The sequence below is a fragment of the Nyctereutes procyonoides genome, unplaced genomic scaffold (genome assembly GCF_905146905.1).
Source record: "Nyctereutes procyonoides isolate TBG_1078 unplaced genomic scaffold, NYPRO_anot_genome, whole genome shotgun sequence".
Classification (NCBI taxonomy): Eukaryota; Metazoa; Chordata; class Mammalia; order Carnivora; family Canidae; genus Nyctereutes; species Nyctereutes procyonoides.
Window position 1 is genome coordinate 4,237,654 of NW_026575026.1, and position 26,140 is coordinate 4,263,793.

Below are 26,140 nucleotides of genomic sequence, written 5' to 3' on the forward strand. Positions count from 1 at the left end.
TTACAACTTCTATCAACTCCTGAAATGCCTCCAAGAAAGTTTCTGTAAAAAACAAACCAGGAATTTGCACGTGTGTTTAGCACCCAGAAAATCAGAATATTTGGCAAGTCAGTATACCTAATTCCCCGACCAGGCACCAAACATGACGGTTACTAGAAATAAACTGCTGTGCTGACTACACAATCCGACCAGGCACTGCATGAAATCTTACCTATCCTCATCTTTGTCGTACAGTTGGTAATAATCTCCACAGCCATTCCAGAAGGTGTTATCCACGACTTCTTGCCTTCCCGCGGTGGCCCCACTTTCTGCCGTGACTTGGTTATGTTCTGTTTCCCTACGAGTCACTCTTGAATAAGGTGGATCCAAGAACATGCAGTCATGTTCTCCATCGTAGTCATCACATTTTATTAAGAGGTCATCTGAGCCATTTTCCTCAACTTCCAAAGCCTCCCTCCATCTCTGAACACTTCTTTGTTTAGCCTCATGTCTATTAAAACCTGTTTCTTGGTCCACCTGGCTTGAGCTTATCAGTTTTCTAACTTTGGGCCTCACTACCTGCTCAGGAAAACTTCCCTGGTTCTTGTTCTTCTCACTAGTATTTTGTTCACGGCAGACATGCCCAGGGGCACATGCTGCATCTTCAGCTGCACTTTCTCTCTGACTCTCCTGGCTAGTACTATTTTGTTGTTTCTCTCTAACAACTTCATCTTCAGAAGAGGACCTCTGAAATTCCTGATTGTTCTGACTGACAAACTCAGGATCAGCAGCAGAACTTTTGACTAACGGTGCTGAATCTAACTCTTCAAATTCATCTCTTACTTCACAGTTGAAAGCGGGAACTGGTGGTGAAAGAGCAGTGTATGCCTCTACCTCTCCATTTGCCAACTCAAATATTGTATTGCCCAATGTTTCCTGATATCCACCACCTTCCACAACCTCTGCAGAAAGCTGAAGACGGTCATTGGCCTCTCCATGTGGGCCGTTTGGATTGTAAGAGTCCGTTTGAACCAGTGAAATTCCATTTTGTACACTTGAAGCACTGCAAACTTCTGGAGTATATTCTCCCTCAGAGTGATTATGAAGATCGGTACTGCTTCCTAAAGTCTCCCTGCCCTCCTCATTATGATGCACTGCAGCGAAGGATGGACTGCTCTCAATGGTTTCATTCAATGTTGTATCACAAATGGGAACTTCAGTTTCACTTTTTTCAAATAAAGGGTCATTGGGTAAAGAAGAATGAACTTGATCCAATGGACTAGAACCTTCATAGAGAACAAAGAAAACATATTTGGAGACAATTAGATATAATTTTATTTAATAATGACTATTCAAGTAGAAATTATGCCAATTATTACCCACTTGAATACAAGTGAGTTTCTCCAGCAGGACTTCTGTTCTCCCTACCTTTAACTGAGAGGGCACCCTGGTTACCCTACGAGATCATTTATGCCATTGTGTAGCCCCTCAGTAACCTCTCCGTCACATGTCTTTGGAAGTTTTCCACGTAAATCCTTATACCTAAAACATTCTGTATAGGACATTAAAAGGAGAGGCTAGTGAAAAACTACACAATGAGAGGCATAAGTCAAGTCACAGGGTAACCAATCTGCCCTACCAGCTGCTGGGGCACACAATTCAAACTTAACTTTTTTTATTACATGCAGGTAAAAAAACTTCAACAGTACTTTTGATAGATAAAAGAATGGGCTATAGATCTAACAGAAATGAAACTCTATTGGTTCGATGTCAATTCAGAAGATTATATCTCAGTCTCCAGATATATAATATTAGATTTGTATCCCCCAAATGGATTTTTTATAATATATCTATAATAATGTGTTAACTTTAGATATGTGATAGCTATGATTACAAAAGAACAAAAAAGACAACATGCTGAATTTCTCTGCCATCGTTTGTTACAATCTTGAGACAAGAATAAAATCATTTCTACAAATCACTTTTAAGCTTGACTACCTTTTATGACTACCATTGTAATAATAAAAAATGAAGGTATCTGAGAATTACTGTAATAAAAATTTGTAAGTTAGAAATAACTAAGGATCAATCTTGTCAAATCACAGAAAGGCTACTTTAACAGAATGAACTTATCAGCTAATAATTTTGACTCTTGTTTATAAATGACAGTAAAAATAATGTAGAATTATCAAATTTACTCAGAATAAGAAGACCACACTCCAGCCCCAAAATGTACAATTATAGTATATGGGTATCTGCAAAATACTTTCTCAAACCACTGAATATTAAGAAATTTTAATTAAATAACTATTACTTGACATTTGTATCTCATAAAATGATTTAAAAAAATCAAATTAGCCAAGCTAAATTATTTGGGGCTACAATTAAAACAAAAAAGCTATTCAACATAATATGCAAGAAAAATATATTCAGCTCACACTGCAAATTTTTTTGATTGAGAGACGAAGATTTCCACTGGCTGAAGGATGTGAGAAGGTAATCACTGCCAAGGCAGTATAACTATATTTTAACAATTGGCTGTATTCTATTTTCTTCTAGGTTTAAATGTATATAGTATTAATATCAAATTCAATTAAAGTATCAAAATTGAATTTCTTGATAGGAAATGTACACGATTGTACTCATAGACACATAAAGCTCACACACAATTTCAAATATTACAAGATCAATTCCTACATGCTACTAACAGCTCTTATGTAATTCCATGTCGCACACCTGTGGGATTTTCCTTTGGAACATCATCTAGTTCCAACACTTCGTAGTCATCACCAGCTCGACCTAAACTTCTTTCGTGCCTGGTCATACACGGTTTAAAACTGACGTAGGCATGTCTTCTTCCGTATCTCCTGCCTGTGATTGTCTGATACCCTCCTGCTGGTTTGGGCCAGGCAGCCTTGCTGGATTCTTGATCCATTGCTGAAAAACAGAGTTGAAAATAAGAGAGGCACACAATGATTTTTATTCTGGTGACCAGCAGGGATATTAGTTCAACATACATCCTATTACTTGCTACTGAACATTCTGTATACTTTACTAATACTGTAAAACATACGTGAAAGGTAGACATGAAACATGTTAGAGAGTTATGTGCCTCTTTACCCCTCCAAAAAAAAGCTTTTAAAGTTTGGTACTTTTAAGATAGTCTAGATTTTTATGATGTGACCTACTAAAAACAATTTTTCATATGCCAAATTCATACACCATACTAAAAAAGCTCATTAATGATTGGGACAATAATTCTCCAAATTATTATAAGCAAAGTACCTTATGTATAACTGCTTAATACTTATTTGTTGAATTACTAGCACATGAAATGCTGATTTTAATTACATTAAGAGTGAATACATTCCTACCCAAGATAACAGGTAACTTCTTTAACTGGCAGTTGTACTATCTATCATGAAGAACCAACTGGACCATAATAAAACATAGCCCAAAGATTAGGGTCAGATAAAATTCTCCAAAAGAACACAGTGATGAGCCAAGTCAAAGACATGCTACCTCAATGTTCCAAAACTACCAATGGTATACATTACGGTAGGAAAAGCCAGAAACACTTGCACAACTTAAATACTAAGTTCTGATGGCTGAAGGACACATAGCAGTAAACAGCAGCACCTTTAAGAACATTACCATATCTATATATAAAAAAGTTCAACTTTCTTTAGTCAATTAGATTTTACATATATTACACAAGAGCTAGATAAAATATTTTGCAACAGTATATGAAACAGTCAGTTAATAGAACAGTTACGTATTTTTGTTGTATTGCATTGAAATAAGAAATATAATTGCTTTCAAGCACAAATGAAAAACATGTATGTATTTATAACATACAGTTCTCAAGTTTTATAGTTATTTATTCCCCTCAATAACCTATGAGGTAGATACTGCACTTCATTTTAAAGATCAAAAAATTAAAGTTAAAATTCAGTATTTAGCAACTTGTCCAATAACTGAATAGAATGACTTTGGAACCAGTGCCCTTAACAATTCCGGAACAGTCTCCAAAATGTAAAGCACAAGAGAAGCCAAGGAAGTACAGAAAGAAAATATAAGAATTTGTATACTTATTTTCATATCAAAACTTAGTAATTAAGCTTTACAAATATTCAATATGTGGACCAAAAATGCCCTTAAATAAGACCATGATCCCACGTTATATACTGTACTCCAGGTATCTAGAGAGGAAAACACAAAATCCTCAATGCAGAACTGACACAGACACTTCACTTACCTGCCGGCTCTTTTTCAGTATACTGTGACATATATGGCAGTTTTCGTGGGCCCAGTTCAGTGCAATTATGGATGTGATCTAGTTTTTACTCACACGATAAGCTGCAGACAATTCCTACAAAGAAACAATGGATGAAAACAAAATAATACAAAAAGCACAAAACAAAAATGACAAAACTAATACTCCTCCTAGTGAAGCTCTTTGTTAGCTCCATTATCAGAAAAATATAATCTAATCTGACAAGGCCATCAAAAACCTTTAGACTACCAAAATGGCTATTTGAAAAGTTACATCTCCTCTTGAAAAACCTTGTTGTAAATATGTATCATCCTTAAGACTGACAATGATAACAATGATAAATGATAATTTAAAAGTAAATAAGCAAATACACTGGGATAAGCGTTGAATGAAGTATCTGACCAAAATATCTGGGAGTCTACCACACTATGCTATCTTTGCTTCTCCATCAAGCACTATAGCTCCTTTAGCCCTGGCACTGTTAAAAGAAGTTAACCCTAAGAATACAGACTTTATACATTTTAAAAATGTATAATCGAGACGCCTGGGTGGCTCAGCGGTTAAGCATCTGCCTTTGGCTCAGGGCGTGACTCCGGGGCCCTGGGACTGAGTCCCACATCGGGCTCCTTGCATGGAGCCTGCTTCTCCCTCTGCCTGTGTCTCTGCCTCTCTCTTTCTGTGTGTCTCTCATGAATGAATAAATAAAATACCTAAAAAATGTAAAATGGCTTATGACGATTAAAAATTAATGTGTATAAATAATGATATTTGGGCAGTCCCGGTGGCGCAGCAGTTTAGCGCTGCCTGCAGCCTGGGGTGTGATCCTGGAAACCCGGGATCGAGTCCCACGTCGGGCTTCCTGCGTGGAGCCTGCTTCTCCCTCTGCCTGTGTCTCTGCCTCTCTGTCTCTCTCTCTCTCTCTGAATAAATAAATCTTAAAAAAAAAATGATATTCTTTACAATAATCAATTTACCATTCAGATATTTTTATCCCAAATATTTAATCCCAAATTGGAAAAACTAAATATTATAATGTAACAAATATAAAAAGACCTTTTTTTAAATAAATTAATCCATTATTTCAAAAGTTGCAAACTGTGCTTTTTAAAAAACTGTGGTAAGGGCTTACGTTTCAATTTAAACACCTTATTTACTTAAACACTGGAGCTATTGCTAACTGACCATCACCACTTATTAGAAGATGATAGTTCTTTTACAACCATGAAGATGGAACTAGAGGGTATTATGCTAAGGGAAATAAGTCAATCAGAGAAAGACAATTATCATAAGCTCTCACTCATATGTAGAATTTAAGAAACAAAACAGAGGATCAAAGGGGAAGGGAGGATAAAATAAATCAAGATGAAATCAGAGAGGGAGACAAACCATAAGAGACTCTTAACCAAAGGGAAGAAACTGAGGGTCGCTGGAGGGGCGGGGGGAGGGGATGGACATTAAGGAGGGCACGTGAGGGATGTAAAGAGCCCTGGGTGTTATATAAGACTGATGAATCCATGAACTCTACCTCTGAAACAATAATACATTATATGTTAATTGTGTTCAAATTTTAAAAGTAAAAAAAGCATACAAAAAAAGATAGTTCTGCAAATGAGCTTAACCATATATGTTATGTGTCTAGTCATAGATTATTATGTATTAATATACAACTAGGAGTACAGATATACACTCTCCCATTAAATTATAAATTCAGTAACAGGTTGTGATCCTCTAATATATCTGAACCAAGTCATACTGTTAGCAACAGCTAAAGGGTAAATAATACCAATAAAAAAAAAAAAAAAAAAACTTACCATACTGGCAAAAACATAAACCCTAATTAATATTGTTTTAGTACTAAGAAAAGCGACCTGAAATAATTTAAATCTTCACATATTCACAGTACAGTATGTGGCAATTGTAAAGGATGACCATGGATTTAAGTTCATGAGTATTTCACCCTAAGTCTTTTATTTTTTAGGGATTTTATTTATTTGATAGAGATAGCACATGCGCATGCACAAGTAGAATGGCAGGCAGAGAGAGAGGGAGAAGCAGACTCCCCACTGGGCAGGGAACCTGACCCAGGGCTCCATCCCAGGACCCTGGGGGTCATGACCGGAGCCAAACGAGGGCAGACACTTGACCCACTGAGCCATCCAGGCGCCCCCAAAGTCTTTTCTTTAGAATAAAGCTTTATTTCACCATGTTCCAGGCACTATTTCCAGTACTGAGGATACAATAATGAACAAAGAGGACAAATACTTGTCCATATTCCTGCCCTTCTAAAATTATGGTATTAACACTATACAAAACAAGAAGTAAATAAATAGCTGAGTGAAATAAGTCAATCGGAGAAGGACAAACATTATATGTTCTCATTCATTTGGGGAATATAAATAATAGTGAAAGGGAATAGAAGGGAAGGGAGAAGAAATGGATAGGAAATATCAGAAAGGGAGGCAGAATATGAAGACTCCTAACTCTGGGAAACGAACTAGGGGTGGTGGAAGGGGAGGAGGGCGGGGGGGTGGGGGGGGAAATGGGTGACGGGCACTGAGGGGGGCACTTGCCGGGATGAGCACTGGGTGTTATTCTGTATGTTGGCAAATTGAACACCAATAAAAAATAAATTTATTATTAAAAAAAAGAAGTAAATAAATAGACAATACATACCATGGAGCAAAATAAACCAGAGAATAAAGAGTTGCTGAGGGTGTGCAACTTAAAATAGGGTGGCTAGGGAAAACCTCACTGAGAAGGATCATCTGAGCAAACACCTGTGAGGGAGAAAGCCATGTGTCAATCTAGGGAAAAAAACATTTCGGGCAGAATAAAAGAAAGTTCCTGAGTTGAGAACTTCCAGATGTGATCACCACAAGAAGTCTGAAATGGAGTGAACAAGAGAGCAACAGGTGAGATTAGAAAATTAATTAGGGTGGGTGTGATGGGGGTGAGGTGCAACAGACAGATAACATGGGCCCTCACAGGATGATGCAAGCAATGTAGGTTTATACTGAATGAGCTGGACCACCACTGAAGAGTTCTGAACACAGAACAGATATTACCTCACTTCTGTTTTAAGAGGAATACTCTGGCTACTGTTTTGGATAGACTGAAGAGGAACACGGTCAGAGGCCAGGAGCCTGGTTGCAAAGCTTTCAAAATCATACTGGCCAGAGACAATAGTTTAGACCAGGGTAAAAACAGAGGTGCTGACTGCGAAAGCAGTGTCCACAAAATCTTCTGACAAAGGTTATAAAATAAGGTAAGGAATCAAGGTTGATTCTAAGTTTTATAGCCTGGCTGACTAGAAACGTAAGAATTACCATGAACTGAAATAGGAAAATTTGTGGAAGAAGCAAGTTTGGAGAAGGTATCTTCAATGCACTTTAAAAAAAAAAAAAAAAAAAAGATTTATTTACTCATGAGAGAGACACAGAGAGAGAGAAAGGCAGAGACACAGGCAGAGGAGGAAGCAGGCTCTCTGTGGGGAGCCTGATGTGGGACCCCAGGGTCACGCCCTGGGCCCAAGACAGACACTCGACCACTGAGTCACCCAGGGGCCCCAGTCTCTTCAGTTTGGTTTTTGATGTATGAATTTGAGACTCCTATCAGACACTCTAGTAGAACTGATAGGAGTCTGCAGTTGACTAAACACTGAGCTGCCAACATAATGTGGGAGTCATCAGTATATAGATAATATTCAAAAAGGCATGAGCCTGGAAGACAGGACATCTGAGTGTACTTGGAGAAGGAAAAAAGTTTAAGGACTGAGCCCTGTGATGATCCAACACGAGGAGGCCAGGAAAAAAGAAGTATCAGAAAAACTGACAGAGGCCAATGAGAGAAAAGGAAAATCCCGGAGTGTGGATGCCAAATGAAGAGTGCCTCAGACAGAAGAACTGACGACTGTGCCAAATGCTGCTAAGAGATAAAGTATGAAAAGGATCTACAACTGGCTGCTGAACTTAGCAACATGCAGGATACTGAAGATCTCGACAAGGGCACCTTGGCTAGAACGGTGGATATAAAAGCCTGATGAGAATACTGTCAATAGACAGTTAGAGAAAACTGGAGCAGAAAAGAGTACAGGAAAACTGGGAATCACGGTTTCTGAGTAACAGGGTTTTTCTTTTTTTTTTTTTTAATAGGCTCCATATTCAGCATGGAGCCCAACTCAGGATCTCAGGATCCTGAGATCAAGCCCTCAGCTGAGATCAAGAGCTGGTCACTTAACCGACTGAGTCACCTAGGTGCCCCTGAAAAATTCTTTAATGCGATTCCACTTGTTTCCTAAAGATATTCTCTTCTGAGCCCTCCAACATCCTCATCTAAACTTAGTCTACTTGTTCTCAAGGCTTGTGACCCCTGCTCTGATAACGTTTGGTTATACTTCTAAGTCTCCTGATTTGAATCCCATGTTCACAATGGGACACACAATATGGAGGTGTGTGTCTCTGTCTTTACTAGAAGATCAAGTAATTGTTTCAGAAATTTTATGTAAGAAGGTAAACTCTGGGTCCTTGCACGCTTTAGGTTAGGGCAAGACAACACCATTTTTTCCAAACTCTGAGAGGCACTGTTTTTTAGCATCTCATGTTGCATACAGCATCCCATCCTGCTTATTTAGTTCTCATTTTTTAGTAAGTAAATAAATTTTTCTTCCTGGAATATTTAGGATATCCTCTTAATAAATGATATTCTATAATGTCACAAGGACTGTTTTAGGGGTAGGCCATTTTAAAATTTCTCCTACAGAGGCCTGATTAGGTTTTAAAGATTCCTGTCAATTTGTCTCAAAGACGTCCTTTTTAAAAATTCCTATTTTCTCTGTATTTGGCTTACGTAGATGAATCCTTTGTCTGTAAACTTATCTTTCTCATTTTCACTCTGAGATGGTAAGCTTCATCTACTTTTACTTCCAGCCTTCCAATACTCTCTGTAATAATCTTTTAAATTTCTTGTACTTTCCGGGGATTCCTGGGTGGTTCAGTGGTTTGGCGCCTGCCTTTGGCCGAGGGCAATCCTGGAGTCCCGGGATCGAGTCCTGTGTCGGACTCCCTGCATGGAGCCTGCTTCTCCCTCTGCCTGTGTCTCTGCCTCTCTCTATCATGAATAAGTAAATTTAAAATATCTTAATAAATAAATAAATAAATTTCTGATACTTTCCTTTCTTGTTCTCTGCTTTTTCTTATTATTGTTATTACTATTACTTTCAATAGTGGTTCATGCGTTATGAATGGAATGTAGACTAGAACCTCTCTGCAGATACTAAATGTTTTTATTTCCCCTAGGGCCAGCCATAGTCAAGTATCTACAAAAGTGCTAATCTCATTTCAATATAAAAAAGAAAAAAGCAGAACAGGAAGGAGAGAGGATGAATAACAAGAAATAACCACCACAGTGGTGTGTCAGATAAATAGTTATTCATCAGTTCCAAATTTGTATCACAACTGAATCAGAAACATTCGGTCTCTGAGTTCCTTCCCTCTGAAAAGATGCTTGCTTTGCTGAATTAGTCTCTCACTCCTTGTACTATTATTCACTTGATAAGTAACCTATGATTCCCCTCTACCTATGACAATTATTCAATTCAAAATCTTTGGGATTTTTATATATTACTAATTATCATAAAGCAAATTATATACATGTGCTGTTAAGAATTAAAGGAGTCAATCAACAAAGTATTAATTCTAGATCTTATTAGCCTAGAAGTCATCACCTTATCATTTTAACTAGCATCATTATGCAAGCAGCTATAAAGAGACAACAGAAACAACCCTCAAAAGAATAGGTAAAGGGAAAGCAGTAGGACTTAGAGTGGTGATTTTAAAGACAAATGCTTTGTTTTATTTTTACTTGAATGCACTATGTCTATTAAATGCACTGCTTCTAGTACATGGTCTAACATAACATGTATGTAAACGGCTGAACAAGTGGATAAATGAACAATTTTGTTGTATGAATTCTTTGATATTCTTTCTTCAAAAACCAGAATCTGTACCCCTTCAGTGTGGATCGTACTTAGTGATTTGTTTCTACTGAAGACAATGTGACAGCAGTGACAACGTATAATGCACAAGATCAGGGCATACAGGGCATTGTGGCTTCCTCCTTGCTCTCTTAGCTCACTCTCTGGAAGAAGCAAGCTGCTATATCATGAGCTCATTCCAGTAATCCTAAAGTCCACGTGTTGAGGAACTGGCAGTTCCTGCCAAGAGCCAGAAGGAACTGATGTCTTCCAGTAATAGCCATGTGAATGAACCACACAGGGAAGCAGCACCTTAAGTCCCAATAAAGCCTTCAGGTGACTGTAATCCCGACCTATATCCTGACTGCAATCTCATGAGGCTGTGAGACAAACCACTCAGCCAGGCTGCTCCAGAATTTCTGACTCAGAAACTATGAGATACAAATGCTCAGAGCTGCTAGGTCTATTGAAGCAAAACAAATTATAGTGTAATAAGTAAAAAATACAAATAATTTAAACTACGTATACTTTAGATACTAGATTTTCTCATACTTCTACCTTTTACTAGAACAAAGATTTTCTAATACCAACTCATAAAAGTGTATTTTCTCCCTTTTAAAAGATATACTCATTCTCAGCATAGGAAGTGCCATGTTAGGGTTGACAGTGTCAAAATAAATTATACTGGTGTTTTGCTTGCAGGCAACGTCAGAACTGCCGCTTAGCTCCTATATTGTTATCTAATGAATATTTACTAAAAAGCTACTGAATCAGGAACACTTACTTTTAGAATTTAAATCTGGCTGATTTAAGTGAAATTTTAGTCAAAGAGAAGGAGAAATCAGTTAAATTTCCAAAAGAATTTCACCTGAAAGCTTGGATCTATACCCCTGTGACCTTATGTGCTGGGAGCCAAAAATAACACACTTCAAAAGAAAAAAAACAAAACACCACACACACAACAGAGGTATAATTGACATATTAGTGTTTGTTTGTACCTTTTACCCCTCTTTGCCTATTTTGCTGGCCTCCCACTCCCACTTCTGGTGACCACCAATCCGTTCTCTGTATCTATGAGCTTTATGAGTTTTGTTTTTTGTTTTTTTTTTTTACTAATTTCACATATGAGATCATATAGTATTTGTCTCTCTGTGTCTTAGTAAGTATAATGCTCTCAAGGTCCATCCATTTTGCTGAAAATGGCATGGTCTCATTATTTTTTATGGTTGAATAATACTCCATTGTGTGTGCATGCAAGGACACACACACACTGCATCTTTTTTCTTCTCCAGGAAAATCTTCCCTCCTTCCTGCTTTCCTTTTTCTTTTCTTTCTTCTTCTTCTTCTTCTTTTTTTTTTTTTTCTTAAAATGACAAATTTATTCTCTCATAGTTCTGGAGATTAAGGGTTCAAAATCAGGGAGTCAATAGCAGCATATTTTCTTCCAAAGGCTCTAGCAGAGAATCCTTTTCGCACTTCTGGCTTCTGGTGAATGCCAGTAAACCTCTGTATTCCTTGGCTTTATACCACATTTTCTTTATCCATTCATCCAAGAACAGACACTTAGGCTATTTCCATATTTCGGCCGTTGTAAATAATGCTGTAATGAATATGGGGGTGCATATATCTTCTTAAGTTAGTATTTTTGTTTTCTTCAGATAAATACCCAGGAGTGGAATAGCTGGATCATCTATTTTTATTTTTTTGAGAAACTTCCATTCTGCCTTCCATAGTGGCTGCACCAGCTTATATGGTCTCCAAGAGTGCACAAGGGTTTCTTTCTTTTCATATTCCCATCAACACTCGTGATTTCTTGCCTTTTTGCTAAAAGCCATTCTAACAGATGTAAGTTGATATTTCATTGATTTGCATTTCTCTGATTAGTGATGTTGAGCATCTTTTCACGTACCCGCTGCCCATCTATATGTTGTCTTCAGAAAAATACCTACTCATATCTTCTGCCCATTTTCTAACTGGATTTTTTTTTTTTTTTGCTATTGAGTTGTATGAATTCTTAATATGTTTTCAATATTAACCCTGATAAAGATGTATAATTTGCAACCATTTCCTCCCATTTAGTAGGCTGCTTATAAATAACTCATTGTTTAAGTGTCCTTCCTAGAAACAGAAAAGTTAAGAAGCAAATAAATTTAATCCAACCATCTGAAGGGCAATGTTTTGATTACTCTTCCAAATTCATTGGAAAATTTGTTCCTTATTCTCTTATATTTATGTTCTAAAATTATTTCCTAAAACTCCTCATAAAACAAATTTCTAAAATTATCTAGCCTGATTTTCTTTCAGGAAAATAATTATTCAGTCATACAAAATTCTGGTAATTATTATCAAACTTGAGCTATAAATTCAATAATGCAAACTGACAAATGCTGCTAGCAGGCTGTTTTGTATATGTTAGAACCAATTATATTTTAACTTAGTTTACTAACATTATCTCCTCTATTTTAAGCTGCTAAGGCAAAGTAAATATTCTAAGAGATTAATAAAGTATCTACTTTGAATAACAATCTAAACTTGTACTTAAATTATTTCTCATACTCACATATTGTTTTTAATCTGTCTCTGGATTTTTCTTATCTTTTCTAGGCACAAATGGCTGCTTTTACATACAGACAACTGCAAAATATTCCACTAGATATAACCAGCAGATACACAATAAATAAGAATTAAGGTAATATTACTCCCATATATTGCTATAAACAAGTGGACACATTAATAAATTAACAGAGTCAATTGCAGCAAATCAAATAATGTACTAATAATCACTAGACTTTGAAGTCACAGGCTGCTACGTAAGAAAACTTCCAGGATGTGACTACTAGATTCTGTAAATGAACAACTGTTAAATTTCTGAGGTCAAATGGGTTTGCTATTCCTAGTAACACAAAGATAAAAAGCTAAGCTTACTTAAATACTATCTTTCTTGACAACTTTTCTGTAAATTACTGAAAAAGAATAAACTCATTATTGATATAGTGAAATTTTCACTAAAAAACACAAAATATATGTAATCAGGAACAAACCTTTAGATAATCCCAAATTCTTATATTTAAGTAATTTAAAAACTTTACTTCTAATTGGTTATGGTAAAGCCTCTATCTCACCAAAAATTGTTTAAAAAATTGTTACAAAATGGGGCGCCTGGGTGGCTCAGTCAATTAAGCGCCCACGTCTGGCTCAGAGTCCTGGGATGGAGCTCCATGTCAGGATCCCTGCTCAGCAGGAAGTCTGCTTCTCCCTCTCCCTCCCTCCCACCCCTACCCCCACTTGTGCTTTCTCATTCTCTGAGCAAGCTCTCAAATAAATAAAATCTTTAGAATAAATAAACAAATGTTAAAAAATTCTGTTTCTAAAAGACTCCCATAGAGAAAAATCTGTGAAGAAAGAATTGAATGAACATATAGCCAGCACACTAGAACAATGAAAATCTTCTATGGTTCACTGGAAATATAATCAGCTAGGGGGAAAAAAAGATTAAAGCCAAAGACAAATTGAGATGAAGAATAAAATAATCCATTAAAGAATAGGATGAAGAAATATTCCTCAAATTCACCTCTTATTTAGATGGGAAGATCTGTTTCAGATGTGAAAAACTAAGAAGGGCCCTACTCCACCCTCCTCTGGGAGGCCAAGTCAAATCAGTTCCAAATAAAGAAACACCATATATTTATTTCCATGTCAATGAGCTAAGAAAAAAACGAAGAGTAGGGAAAAAGGAAAATAGAAAATTCTTTTTTTTAAAAAAAAAAAAAATTTATTTATTTATGATAGTCACAGAGAGAGAGAGAGAGAGAGAGAGGCAGAGACATAGGCAGAGGGAGAAGCAGGCTCCATGCACCGGGAGCCCGATGTGGGATTTGATCCCGGGTCTCCAGGATCGCGCCCTGGGCCAAAGGCAGGCGCCAAACCGCTGCGCCACCCAGGGATCCCGAAAATAGAAAATTCAATGTTATGCATACCAAATGTAGCAAATTTCATTTGATAAAAATTCATAAAACATGCTCAGAATAAAAAATTAATATACCTCTGATATTTAGACACTTGGATGTGTTACCTACCAAAAAAAAAAAGCTCACAGGAGTAGGTTTGGAGAGACAAAAAAACAAGCATAGCAAAATGTTGATGCAAGATATATAAATATGGTTTCCTTATACTCCATAGAAATGTGATTGGAAATTTTCACGATAAATATTTTCAAGTACTTTCCTTTTCTCTCCAATCATTCGTTGAAAAACTAAAAAAGTACAAAACTCTTGAGCACACATCATAGTTCAATGAATTTTTACACAGGTTATATATCTGAGTAACTACCACCTAGATCAAGATATAAAACATTACCATCATTTCAGAAGGTTCTCTTTTACCCCTTCCAAATGATTAAAGTCCCCGACGTGGGACTCGATCCCAGGTCTCCAGGATCACACCCTGGGCTGCAGGCGGCACTAAACCGCTGCACCACCGGGGCTGCCCTGCCTTTTACCTTCTTAATGTTATCTTGATAAATAGAAATTCTTAATTTAATGCAGTCTAATTTATTGATTTTATGTTTAAGAAATTTTTGCCTAGGTGATGAAGATAGTCACCTAGGTTTTCTTCTACAAGCTTTATAATTTTAGCTTTCACATTTAGATCCATGATCAAAAACTCAAATGAACTTTTGAAGACAGTACCAGGTATAAATCCAGGTTCATTTTATTACTATGTGGATATCCAGTTTGTCAACATTATTTATTAAAAGTAAACGCATTGTCTTCTTAATTTCAGTGGAGCTTTGGCCATAAACCAAGAATGGTTTAGGTGAAGGTCTATTTCTACATATTCATATTCTTCCACTGGCCTTTTTATCTACCTTGTTCTAATACACACTGTCTTAATGACTCTAAATACATAATAAGTATTAACATCTAAGACATTTGTATTTTGATATAAATTCCAGAATCCAATTTGACCCCCTCCACCCCACCAAAAAAAAAATTCTGGGATTTTCAGACTGTATTAAACCTATAGTTCAACCTGAGGGAAACGGACATGGTAACAATGTTGAGGTTCCTACTACAAAAAGATGGAATATTTCTCTATTTATTTAAATATTTTAAAATGTCTCTGGGAGCACCTGGATGGCTTAGTCAGTTAAGCATCCAACTCTTGATTTCAGCTCCAGTCATGATCTCAGGTTCGAGAGATTGAGCCCCAAGTCAGACTACATGCTCAGCACAAGCCATCTGCTTGAAATTCTCTCTCTCCCTCTCCTGCTGTTGCTCCATTCCCAGACTCTTTCCCTTTAAAATAAATTTTTAAAAATAAAATATTTGAGCAGTTTTATAATTTTCAGTATAGAAGTTTTCCCCAATTATTATTATATTTATTCTTAGATTACATAGTTTGATGCTCTTCTAAATATACTTCTCTAGTTTTATTCTACACGTTTCTGGTTGCTAGTAGACAACTTACAATTCTTTTTTTTTTCTTTTTTCTTTTTTTGCATACTGACCTTGTATAACACATATTACAATATAACAGTGAATAGAAGGATATTGGACATGAAAAAAGGTTTTTCACTGAGTTAGTTGGACATTTTGATACTTAAAAAAAAAAGAATTTATTGATTTGAGAGAGAAAGAACACAAGCAAGGAGGGGAGGGGCAAAGGCAGAAGAAGAAGCAGACTTCACACTGAAAAGGGAACCCAATTCAGGGCTTGATCCAAGGACCCTGAGATCATGACCTGTGCCAAAGGTGGATGTTTAACCAATTGAACCACACAGGTGCCCCCATTTTCTGATACGCTTTAGGAAGTTAAGGAATTTCCTTCTATTGCTTCCAGTGCTAAGCTGATAAGGATTTTTATCATGAATGGATGCTAAACTTTGTCAAAGGATTTCTCTGTATCTATAGAAACGATCTTATTTTTTCTCTATGTTATTCTGTTAAAGAGATGAATTACACTGATTAATGTTAAAAATATTAAAACAACCTTGCATTCTTGGAAAAATTTGTAATCTATAGTATACATTCTATGCCACCGTATTATTTCAGTATCTGTGTTCATGATAAATATTGGCCTATAATTTTACCCCTTTTGTCAGGCTCTTGTCAGGTTTTCCTATCAAGAGTATGTTAAAATCATAAAATGTTGTCAAAGATTTTTTTTTTTCTCAGTAGAGCCTGGGGTTGTCTTTGTGGAAAAGTTTTTGATAAAGTCAAAAAAAGTTATCAAACGTTAATATAAAGTTGTTCATAACTTCCCCTTATTAACAGTTTAATATATATAGGATCTGTAATAATGCCTCCTTTTAAATTCCTGGTATGGGTAACTTTTGTCTCTTCTCATTTTCTCCTTCTCATTACAGACTTACTACTTTTGAAAAGTCCTCTCAACAAACTAAATCCTTGGGATCCCTGGGTGGCGCAGCGGTTTGGCGCCTGCCTTTGGCCCAGGGCGCGATCCTGGAGACCCGGGATCGAATCCCACATCGGGCTCCCGGTGCATGGAGCCTGCTTCTCCCTCTGCCTATGTCTCTGCCTCTCTCTCTTTCTCTCTTTGTGACTATCATAAATAAATTTAAAAAAAAATTAAAAAAAAAAACAAACTAAATCCTTTGTAGTTCCTTAATTTCTACTTCGATATGTACCATTTCCTTTTTTCTAAGTTGATTTTGGTTTGTCATTCCCTTCAGTTGCAAGCTTAAACTTCTAATCTTTTTTTATTAATATATGCATACAAAGCTACAAAGTTCTCTCAAAGTACTGCTTCAGTTCCATCCCATAAGTTCTGATGCAACATTTTTTTCAGATTGAAATGTTTTCTAATTTATACTGTGACTTTTTGATTAATTCACTATTTAGAAATATCCTGCTGAACCTCCAAACATTTGGAGCCTTTCTAGTTATTTTTGTTACTAAGTTGCAATTAATTCCACAATGATCAGAAAACATACACTATTCTGTAAGTAGAAAACATGCACACCCCAACAGAAATCATTTTCAACCTGCTATAAAAACTCAACAATTGGGAACCCCAGGTGGCTCAGTGGTTTAGCACCGTCTTCAGCCGGGGCGTGATCCTGGAGACCCAGGATCAAGTCCCATGTCGGGCTCCCTGCATGGGGCCTGCTTCTCCCTCTGCTTCTCTCTCGCTGTCTCTCTTATGAATGAATAAAAAAATCTTAAAAAAAAATAAAGGAAAAATTTTTTGATGCAGAGGAATGAAGAATTACAACTGACTTCTCATCAAAAACTGTGCAAGCAGAAAGACAATACACATGACATCTTTAAAGAAAAACAGCACGAACAAAAACTTCCATACTCAGCAAAGTACTCTCCAAAAAGAACCAAAACAAAAAAAAAAGGGTACATTATAGCCAACCCAAGACACATGTTACCAGTAAACTTGAACTGAAGAAAGAGTATAAAACAGACATTTGATTCTACAAAGAAATGTGGAACTTTAAACTTAAGTGAAGATATATGTAAAACATAGCTTTCCTTATTTTTAATTACTTCAAAACAGAAGTTTTTTAAGTGAAGGAGCACTCACTGAACTTTCTGGGATGATGGAAACAGTCATCTCACGGTTCAATCTGAAAGCTAAAGGCTACATGTGGCTACTAAGCACTTAAAAATGGATTGTATGCAAAGGAAATTAATTTAAACTTAATATTAACTACTCTAAATTCAAATTAAATAGTCACACTGGCTAGTGACATGATGGGCAATGCAGGCCTAAAGCAAACATAGTTAGCAAGGTGATGTGAAATTACAGCATAAAATAGATGACAATAGCTGTGCAAAAGATAGTTAAGAAGAAACTGGCAATATAATGTTGAGGAGCTCTGACACTATATAAAAAGTTGTGTAATATTGCCTGAATATAGACTGGAATTAAAGATGTATGATACAAAACACAGAAAAACCAGTATAAATTTTTTAAGGAGACAAAGTAAGTGTAAGTACTGAGCTAATAATAAAGATAAACAGAACATACAGCAGACAAGTTAAATAAAAAACTACTAAGTTGATAGATTTAAATCCAATCACATCAGTAATTACACTAAACATAAATGGTCCAAACAACCTAATTAAAAAGCCAGACTGTAGGGATGGATTTAAAAAAAAAAAAAGTGGGCTGTCTACGCCAAACCTACTTTAAATACAAAAGTACAGATGTAAAGTAAAAGGATTTATCATGCAAATAGTAATCAAAAGAAAAATAGTGTGGTGATATTAAACATCAGATAAAGTAGACTGCAAAGGAAGGAATATGTCAAAAATAAGTTGGCATACTATATAACAACAAAGGGGTCAATTTACCAACAAGGCATAACAATCCTAAATATATATGTACCTAACAACAGAGTTTCAAAATTCATGACGCAAAAAGTGTTAGAAAACGAAAACTAGACAAATCCACAATTATATTTGGAGACTTCAATTCTTCTTGAATTAATCAACAAAACAAGTAGACAAAACCTCAGTAAGGAAACAGAAAACCTAATAAGCACCATCAATCAACTTGACAATTATAGAATATTTAATGTAAAATATAACATTTAACATGAAATACGGAACTTACAGAATAATCCACCCAAAAGCAGCAAAATACACATTATTTTGAAGGACATATGGAACATTTACTAAGGTGGACCATATTCTGGGTCATAAAACAAACTGCAAAGAACTTAAAGGAAATTATACAAAGTATGTTGTCTGCCTCCAAAAATTAAACATAGTAATCAATTGCAAAATGACATAGGCAAATATCACAAAATATTTGGAAAGGAAACAATATACTTCTAAATAACCATGGGTCAAAGTGAAAGTCCCATAAGAATTCAGAAAATATCAACATAACAAAAGTTGTAGGAATATATAAAGTAGTGTTTAGGAGGAAAAGGTCTCAAATCAAGGACCCAAGCTCACACCTTATGAAATCCTAACAAAATGGATTTAAAACCAAAGGCATATAGAAATAGTAAAGACCAAAAAATCAATGAAACCAAAAAGGTTTTTTTAAAAAATGCAATAAAACAAAAAACTAAATCTTTGGAAAAATTAATGAAATTGGTAAACCTGGACACAAACTAATAAAGACAAAAGAGAGGAAACACTGCCGACATAAGGAATAAATGAAAAGACATCCCTATAGTAGCTACAGACATTAAAAGGAAAATAAAGAAACAACTCTGGTGATGAATAGATGAAACAGATAAATTCCTTGAAAGACACAAACCGGGATCCCTGGGTGGCGCAGCGGTTTGGCGCCTGCCTTTGGCCCAAGGCGCGATCCTGGAGACCTGGGATCAAATCCCACGTTGGGCTCCCGGTGCATGGAGCCTGCTTTTCTCTCTGCCTGTGTCTCTGCCTCTCTCTCTCTCTCTGTGTGACTATCATAAATAAATAAAAATTAAAAATAATAAAAAATAAAATCTTTAAAAAAAAAAAGACACAAACCACTAACACTCATACAGTGAGTACAATTGATTCATGTAGTCGAAAACCAAAACCTTTCAAGAAGTAGTGGATAATCCTAATCATCTTACAACTATTAATTTATCTTTTAAAACCTTTCAAAAAAAAAAAAACAAAAAAACAAAACCCTGGACCCAGATGGGTTAGCTTTCAAACTCTAACAAGAAAGATTTATTAAAGAAATACTACTCTTGGGGGGACCCTTGGGTGGCTCAGCAGTTTAGTGCCTGCCTTCAGTCCAGGGCACGATCCTGGAGACCCAGGATCAAATCCCTATCAGGCTCCCTGCATGGAGCCTGCTTCTCCCTCTGCCTGTGTGTCTGCCTCTCTTTCTCTCTGTGTGTCTCAAAAATAAAATCTTAAAAAATAATAATACTCTTATCCAAAATTTTTCAGAAAATGTAAGAGGAAGAAACACCTTCAAAATCTATGATACCAGCATGATTCCAACACAAAAAAATTACACAAAAAAGCATCCTAAGTGAACATAAATACAAAAAAGTATTCAATAAACTATGATGAGTAAATCGAATCCACAAATTTATAAAAATGATAATATCATGCTAAATGAATGCAAGGTTGATTCAACATTTGAAAAAAAGCAATGCAATTCATCTTATTAACAAATCAAAAAGATAAGCAATATTTATTATCTTAATAAATACAATAAAATTCAATGTTCACTTGATAAAAATTCCCAACAATCAAAGAAAAGGAATGGGAACATCCTTAACTTGATAAAAGGCCTGGTATACTTAACATGGTAATATTCAATATATAAAAAGTACTAAAAAAAAAAGTACTTAATATATTATAATAACTCGATAAAGGCCCTATTATACCTAATAAAGAAAGCTGGAAACCAGTAAGTCACTTCTAAAAAATTTCATGGAAAAGGAAAGAAACTAGAATACCCAGAATGATTTTGAAAAATAGTTAAGTCAGAGAAAGACAAATATCATATGATTTCACTCATAAGTGGAATTTAAGAAACAAAAGAAGGAAGCAAAGGGACAAAAAGGAGACAGAGGGGCAAACCAAGAAACAGATTCTTAAATATAGACAACAAACTGATGGTTACCAGAAGAGAGGTGGGAAGGGGATATAGGGTTAAATAGGTAATGGTGATTAAGGAGCGCACTTGTGATTAGCATCAGGTATTGTACATAAGTGTTGAATCACTATACCATACCCAAAACTATTTATTAAACTTTAGGCTAACTGGAATTCAAATAAAAACTTCAAAACAACAAAAAAAAGTAGACTCAAAAAAAAAAAAAAAAGAATAAAGTTGGGAGTACTTGCACTACCTGACTTTAAGACTTATTATAAAGTAACAAAGTAATCATGACAATGTTGTATTGACAAAATGACATAACACAGATCAAGGGTTAGTCAAGAAATAGACTCATATGGTCAACTGGTTTTTGACTAAGTTAATTCAATAAGGAAAGTGTTCCTAACAAATAGTACTAGAACTGAGAAAAGGAGACTTAACCCTTCTCACACCAGATACAAAAACTAACTCAAAATGCAGGATACACCTTGTCATAAAAACTGTAACTATAAAACCTGTAGAAGAAAACACAAGAGATCTGTACAACTTTGCATCGAGGAAACTTAGAACACAAACACAAATCATAAAAGAAGACTGATGAACTGATTTTTTTTTTAAAGATTTATTTGAGAGAGAGAGAAAGAGCAAGCGCAAGCAGGAGGGGGAGAGGAAGAAGGAGAGAGAGAATCTCCAGCAGACTTCTAGCTGAGCCCAGAACCCATCACAGAGCTGGATTTCATGACCTTGAGATCTTGACCTGAGCTGAAACCAAGAGTCAGACACTTAGACTAAGCCACCCACGTCTCCCTGAATTTAATCAAAATTAAAAGCTCCTCTACTTTGAAAAGTTAGGCAAATAAAAAGGTAAGCTTCCGACTGCACTGTGTATGTATTTGTCTGTGTGGGTCAAAGGACTTACACGAAAAAATACATAAAGAATTCTTTCAACTCAAGGAGACAATGTTTAAAAATGGGCAAAAGATTTGAACAGATATTTCACAAAGGAAGACACACAATGACCAAGACCAAATTTTCAGCATCATTAATCATCAGATAAATGCAAAATAAAATTACAGTGTGATACTACTACCTACCCACTGGGAGGGCTAAAATTAAAAAGACTGAAATACCCAAGTGTTGATGAGAGCGTAGAGCAACTGGAACTGTAAAATGGGAAACAGTATGGCAAGTTTTTAATATTTAAACATCCACTTACCATACAATGCAACAAATCCATTTCTAGGTATTTACCCAAGAGAAACAAAAATCTGTGTTCACACAAAACTTCATGAATGAATGTTCATTGCTAGCAGCTTTATCAAACACAGCTCCAAACTAGAAACAATCAATATATCCATAAATAGGTGAAATTGTCAACAAATTGTGGTTAATCAATACCATGGACTACAACTCAACAATAAAAAGCTATGAACCAGTTAAACACAAACAAAAGCATGTATGATTCTCAGATACATCAGTCAAGAGAAAAAAACTAAATGCAAAACAGTACATATTATATAATTCCATTTATATGAAATTTGAGAACAAATGAAACCAACTTAGAGTGAGAAAGAGAGGACAATGATTTCACGGGGCTGAGGGGTACAAATGTCTCTTACTGTAGAGGGCAGAAGGGAACTTTTGGGAATGATAGAAATATCCTCTATCTTGACCGTGGTAATGCAAACATTCTAGTCTTGAATGTGGTCGTGGTGACAAGGATATACATATTTGTCAAAACATACTGAACTGTGCGTTTTAAATTAAAACATTTTATTACATGTAAATTGTCTTCAATGAAGTTGATTCTTTAAAACGGAACGCTTGGGATCCCTGGTGGCGTAGCGGTTTAGCGCCTGCCTTTGGCCCAGGGCGCGATCCTGGAGACCCGGGATCGAATCCCACGTCGGGCTCCCGGTGCATGGAGCCTGCTTCTCCCTCTGCCTGTGTCTCTGCCTCTCTCTCTCTCTCTCTCTGTGACTATCATAAATAAATAAAAATTAAAAAAAAAAATAAAAAACAAAAAAATAAAATGGAACGCTCTTGGGAAAATACTAACCAGGGAAATTGGTGATGCCCTTACATAACCACTCAAAAGTCAAAACCATCAATAAAATTCAACACCCACTTACGGTTTTTAAAAACGTCATCAGAAATTAAAGACAACAACAAAATCATCTTGGAAAGCCAAAAAGAGAAGAAAATATTTTAACTTAACATTTCCCGTTTAACAGAAAGTTTCAGCAAACATCGTTAATTGATGCTAAAATATCAGAAGCAGTCCCTCAAAGTCAGAAACAACACCACATTTTTAGCCACCACTGCTATTCTTAAAAATTATACGGCAAGTGTATGCTAGCCAAAGCAATGAGGAAAATACAGGTTATAAAAAAATGAAAAGAAAGCCAGAGAGATGTGAACACTTCTAGGTAATCACCAACTCAAAAGTGATTAGATTCATGATAAACAAGAAAAAAAAATCCGTAAGTTTTCCTGTAACCAGAAAGAGAGAGAAAATGTTCCTGCAAGTTTCTATCCACTAGAGCAAATCACATCACACTCTAGCCAGGATTACTAGGAAGGAATGCCATAGCATGGGGGGCGGGGACACAACTACTATGAAACCCAAACTAAGGATATAAAGCCAGATGTGAATAAAAGGGAGACACACCATACATGCACATATTTCTGGGGGAGAGGCTCAGTATTACAAAAGTCAGTTTGCCCCAAATCCATCTAAAATTTCAATGTCACATTCAAAAAAAGAAAACGAAAAACTAAGGATTTTTTAAAATTTATAAGTTGCGTCTAAAGTTCATCTGGGGAAGAAATGCATAAGAAACAGTCAAGAATAATTCTGGAAAGAGGGAGAAATGGTCATCAAAATTTAAAACATGCATACCATTTAACGCAGGAACTCCATTTGGAGGGAATCTATGCTCCAGAAGTGATAACACACAAGGGACGTTTCCCTAACTAGAGGTGACTTTTAGAATAAAAGCAGGACCAGAAGGGGAAGTGGGTGCTGCACTATTTACCTTACGTTCATTCTTCCAACTGTTGGAATTTTTAAAAAAAATTTAAGGTTTAAACTGTGCAACTAAAAACTAATCAATGCATTAAAAAGTTGGCTTCAAATAAAGCAGTATTTGACAGTGAAAAGAAACTAATCGAATGTCTTTCAATAGGACAAATAATCCTAGCTCCTCCAAACCAATGAAATACCGCTTACCCTTTACAAAGTTATCAGAGAGAGCCCTATAGAACAAACCAAGGTGGGCCAGACACGTGGGCAGGTGAGAGGAAGGAGGGACGCAGCGATGTGTTTGGTATTCCTCCCGCCTCGCCCCTGAACCCCGACTTTATATGTATGTGTTTAAAAATGCGTTTCTAAAAATGCCCAGGAAATGGCTAACTTCAGAGACTGGAGTAGGACAGGAGGACGACAAGTGTCCAAGTCTTGCTCCATAGTCCTTTTCCTTATATTGTCAAATTTTACATCGAGCTTGCGTGTCTGGGGCCAATTTTCAGGACTTAGAGTCATCTCCTATAAAAATGGGATGGAATCTATGAGACAAAAAAAAAAAAAAAAACAAAAAACAAAAAACAAAAAAAACCCACAAATCGTTAACACGCTTCTTTCTGTTATTTTCATATTTATTGACATGCTCTTGGAATGATCTGGAGTCCTCGGCAGAGGGGACTGCCATTTTAAGGAAATGTGACCAAATAGATCATGATAAAAAAAAAAAAAAGCAAATACAGTAAGCCTTAAAAAAAAAAAAAACCCACATAAACATAAAGTTCACAGAGGCAGCAGACTCAAAGCAGGGTCTGTGCATACGGGAAGCAAAAAAAAAAAAAAAGAATTTTAATGCCTGGCGAGGGAAGTCTCAACAGATTATTCTTCCTCTTTGCAAAAAAAAAAAAAAAAAAAAAAGTATTTTACGTCCTCCCTTTTTTCTTCAACTTGGTCCTCGGGTCGGCTTTAAACTCAGCATTTCGAAGGTGCGCAAAATGATTTAGCAAGCAGCCATCCGCGGGAGGCCGGCCTCCGGGCGGCGGGGAGCGCGGCCTGACACTGCGAGCGGCGGGGGCACCGGGGGGCACGGGGAGGGGCACGGGAGGAGCTGCGGGGAGCACGGGGGGGCATGGGGGCACCGGAGGGGGAGCTGGGGGGAGCTGGGGAGGGGAAGCTGGGGGGCGGGGGGAGCACCGACGGGAGCTGGGGGAGCATGGGAAGGCACGGGGGAGCTGGGGGAAGCACTGGGGGGGAGCTAGGGGGAGCATCCAGGGGAGCACTGAAGGGAGCACCAAGGGGAGATGGAGGGAGCTGGAGAGCACGGAGGAGCACCAGGGGAGCACCAAGGGAGCCCGGGGGGAGCTGGGGGGCAGCTGGGGGAGCTGGGGGGCAGCTGCGGGAGCACGAGGGGAGCTGGGGAGGCACGGGGGGAGCTGGGGGAGCTGGGGGCACGGAGGGAGCACCGGCGGGAGCACGAGGGGACCTCGGGGGGGACGGGCCGCGCGGGGGTCGGCGCGGCCGAGGGCCCCGGGAGGCAGGCCGGCCCGGGGGGAGCGGCCGCAACGGCAGGCCGGGCGGGGGCGGCGGGGGCTCCGCGGGCCGCCGGGCAGCACTCGGCGGCGGCGGCGGGCAGCGCGGGGCCGGGGCCGGGCCCGTGGCGCCGCCAACCCCACCCACCATGGCCGGCGGCGGACGCAGGCCCCGCGCCTCCCCCGCCCCCCCGCGCCCCCGCCGCGCCGCCGCCGCCCTCGCCCCGACCCCCGCGCTCCCCGCACCACGACAAGCTCGGCTTGAGGAAAGAAAAGGAAATACGGCTCACCCAACAGTGCAGCGGCCCCGCAGCGACGGCAGCGCCCGAGCCTCAGCGCCACCACCGCCTTCTTCTCCGCCTCCGACTCCTCCCCCGCGGAACGCGCAGCGGCGGCGCCGGCGGCGGCGGCGGCGGCGGCGGCGGCGGCGGCGGAAGCAGAGGCGGCGGCGGCGGCGGCGGCGGAAGCAGAGGCGGCGGCGGCGGCGGCGGCGCGTCCCGCCCCCAGCGCCGCGGCGGAGGCGGAGGAGGCGGGCACGCAAGCCCCGCCCCCGGGCGGCGCCGGCCAATCGACGCCCAGGGCCTCTGCAGGAAAAGTCCACGCGCCCAATGGGGACCCGAGGAGTGGGCTCACGTCACCGGTTGGGACGTGGCAGAGAAAGGGGAAGGGACTCGGCCCGAGCCGGCGCCGCAGACCGCCCCGGGCCAGGAGGGCGCCGCCGATTGGCCGGCGGGCGGGAGGCTGCGGCTGCGCTCCCCGCCCCCTCCCCCCGCCCGGCCTGGCCGAGGCCCCTGCGGCATTGCGACGCGCGGGGCGGGGCG

The 26,140-nt window shown here is 38.3% G+C and overlaps 1 protein-coding gene across 2 annotated transcripts in view; it reads right to left on the reverse strand.

The window, feature by feature from the left end:
• PJA2 (praja ring finger ubiquitin ligase 2) overlaps window positions 1-25,767 on the reverse strand; it is a 67,019-nt gene extending 41,252 nt beyond the window's left edge. Inside the window, exons 1-5 of one of the 2 annotated variants that reach the window (XM_055315277.1) lie at window positions 25,610-25,762; window positions 6,929-7,032; window positions 4,238-4,351; window positions 2,716-2,916; window positions 212-1,265 (exon numbers count right to left, since the gene is read on the reverse strand). In XM_055315277.1, coding sequence (XP_055171252.1) covers window positions 212-1,265; window positions 2,716-2,916; window positions 4,238-4,268 — 1,286 coding nt within the window. In that variant the 5' untranslated portion in view covers window positions 4,269-4,351; window positions 6,929-7,032; window positions 25,610-25,762. Of the gene's footprint in view, window positions 1-211; window positions 1,266-2,715; window positions 2,917-4,237; window positions 4,352-6,928; window positions 7,033-25,609 lie in introns of both variants that reach the window. The other variant, XM_055315276.1, reaches the window with a different exon arrangement.
• Between the last annotated feature and the right edge of the window lie 373 nt (window positions 25,768-26,140).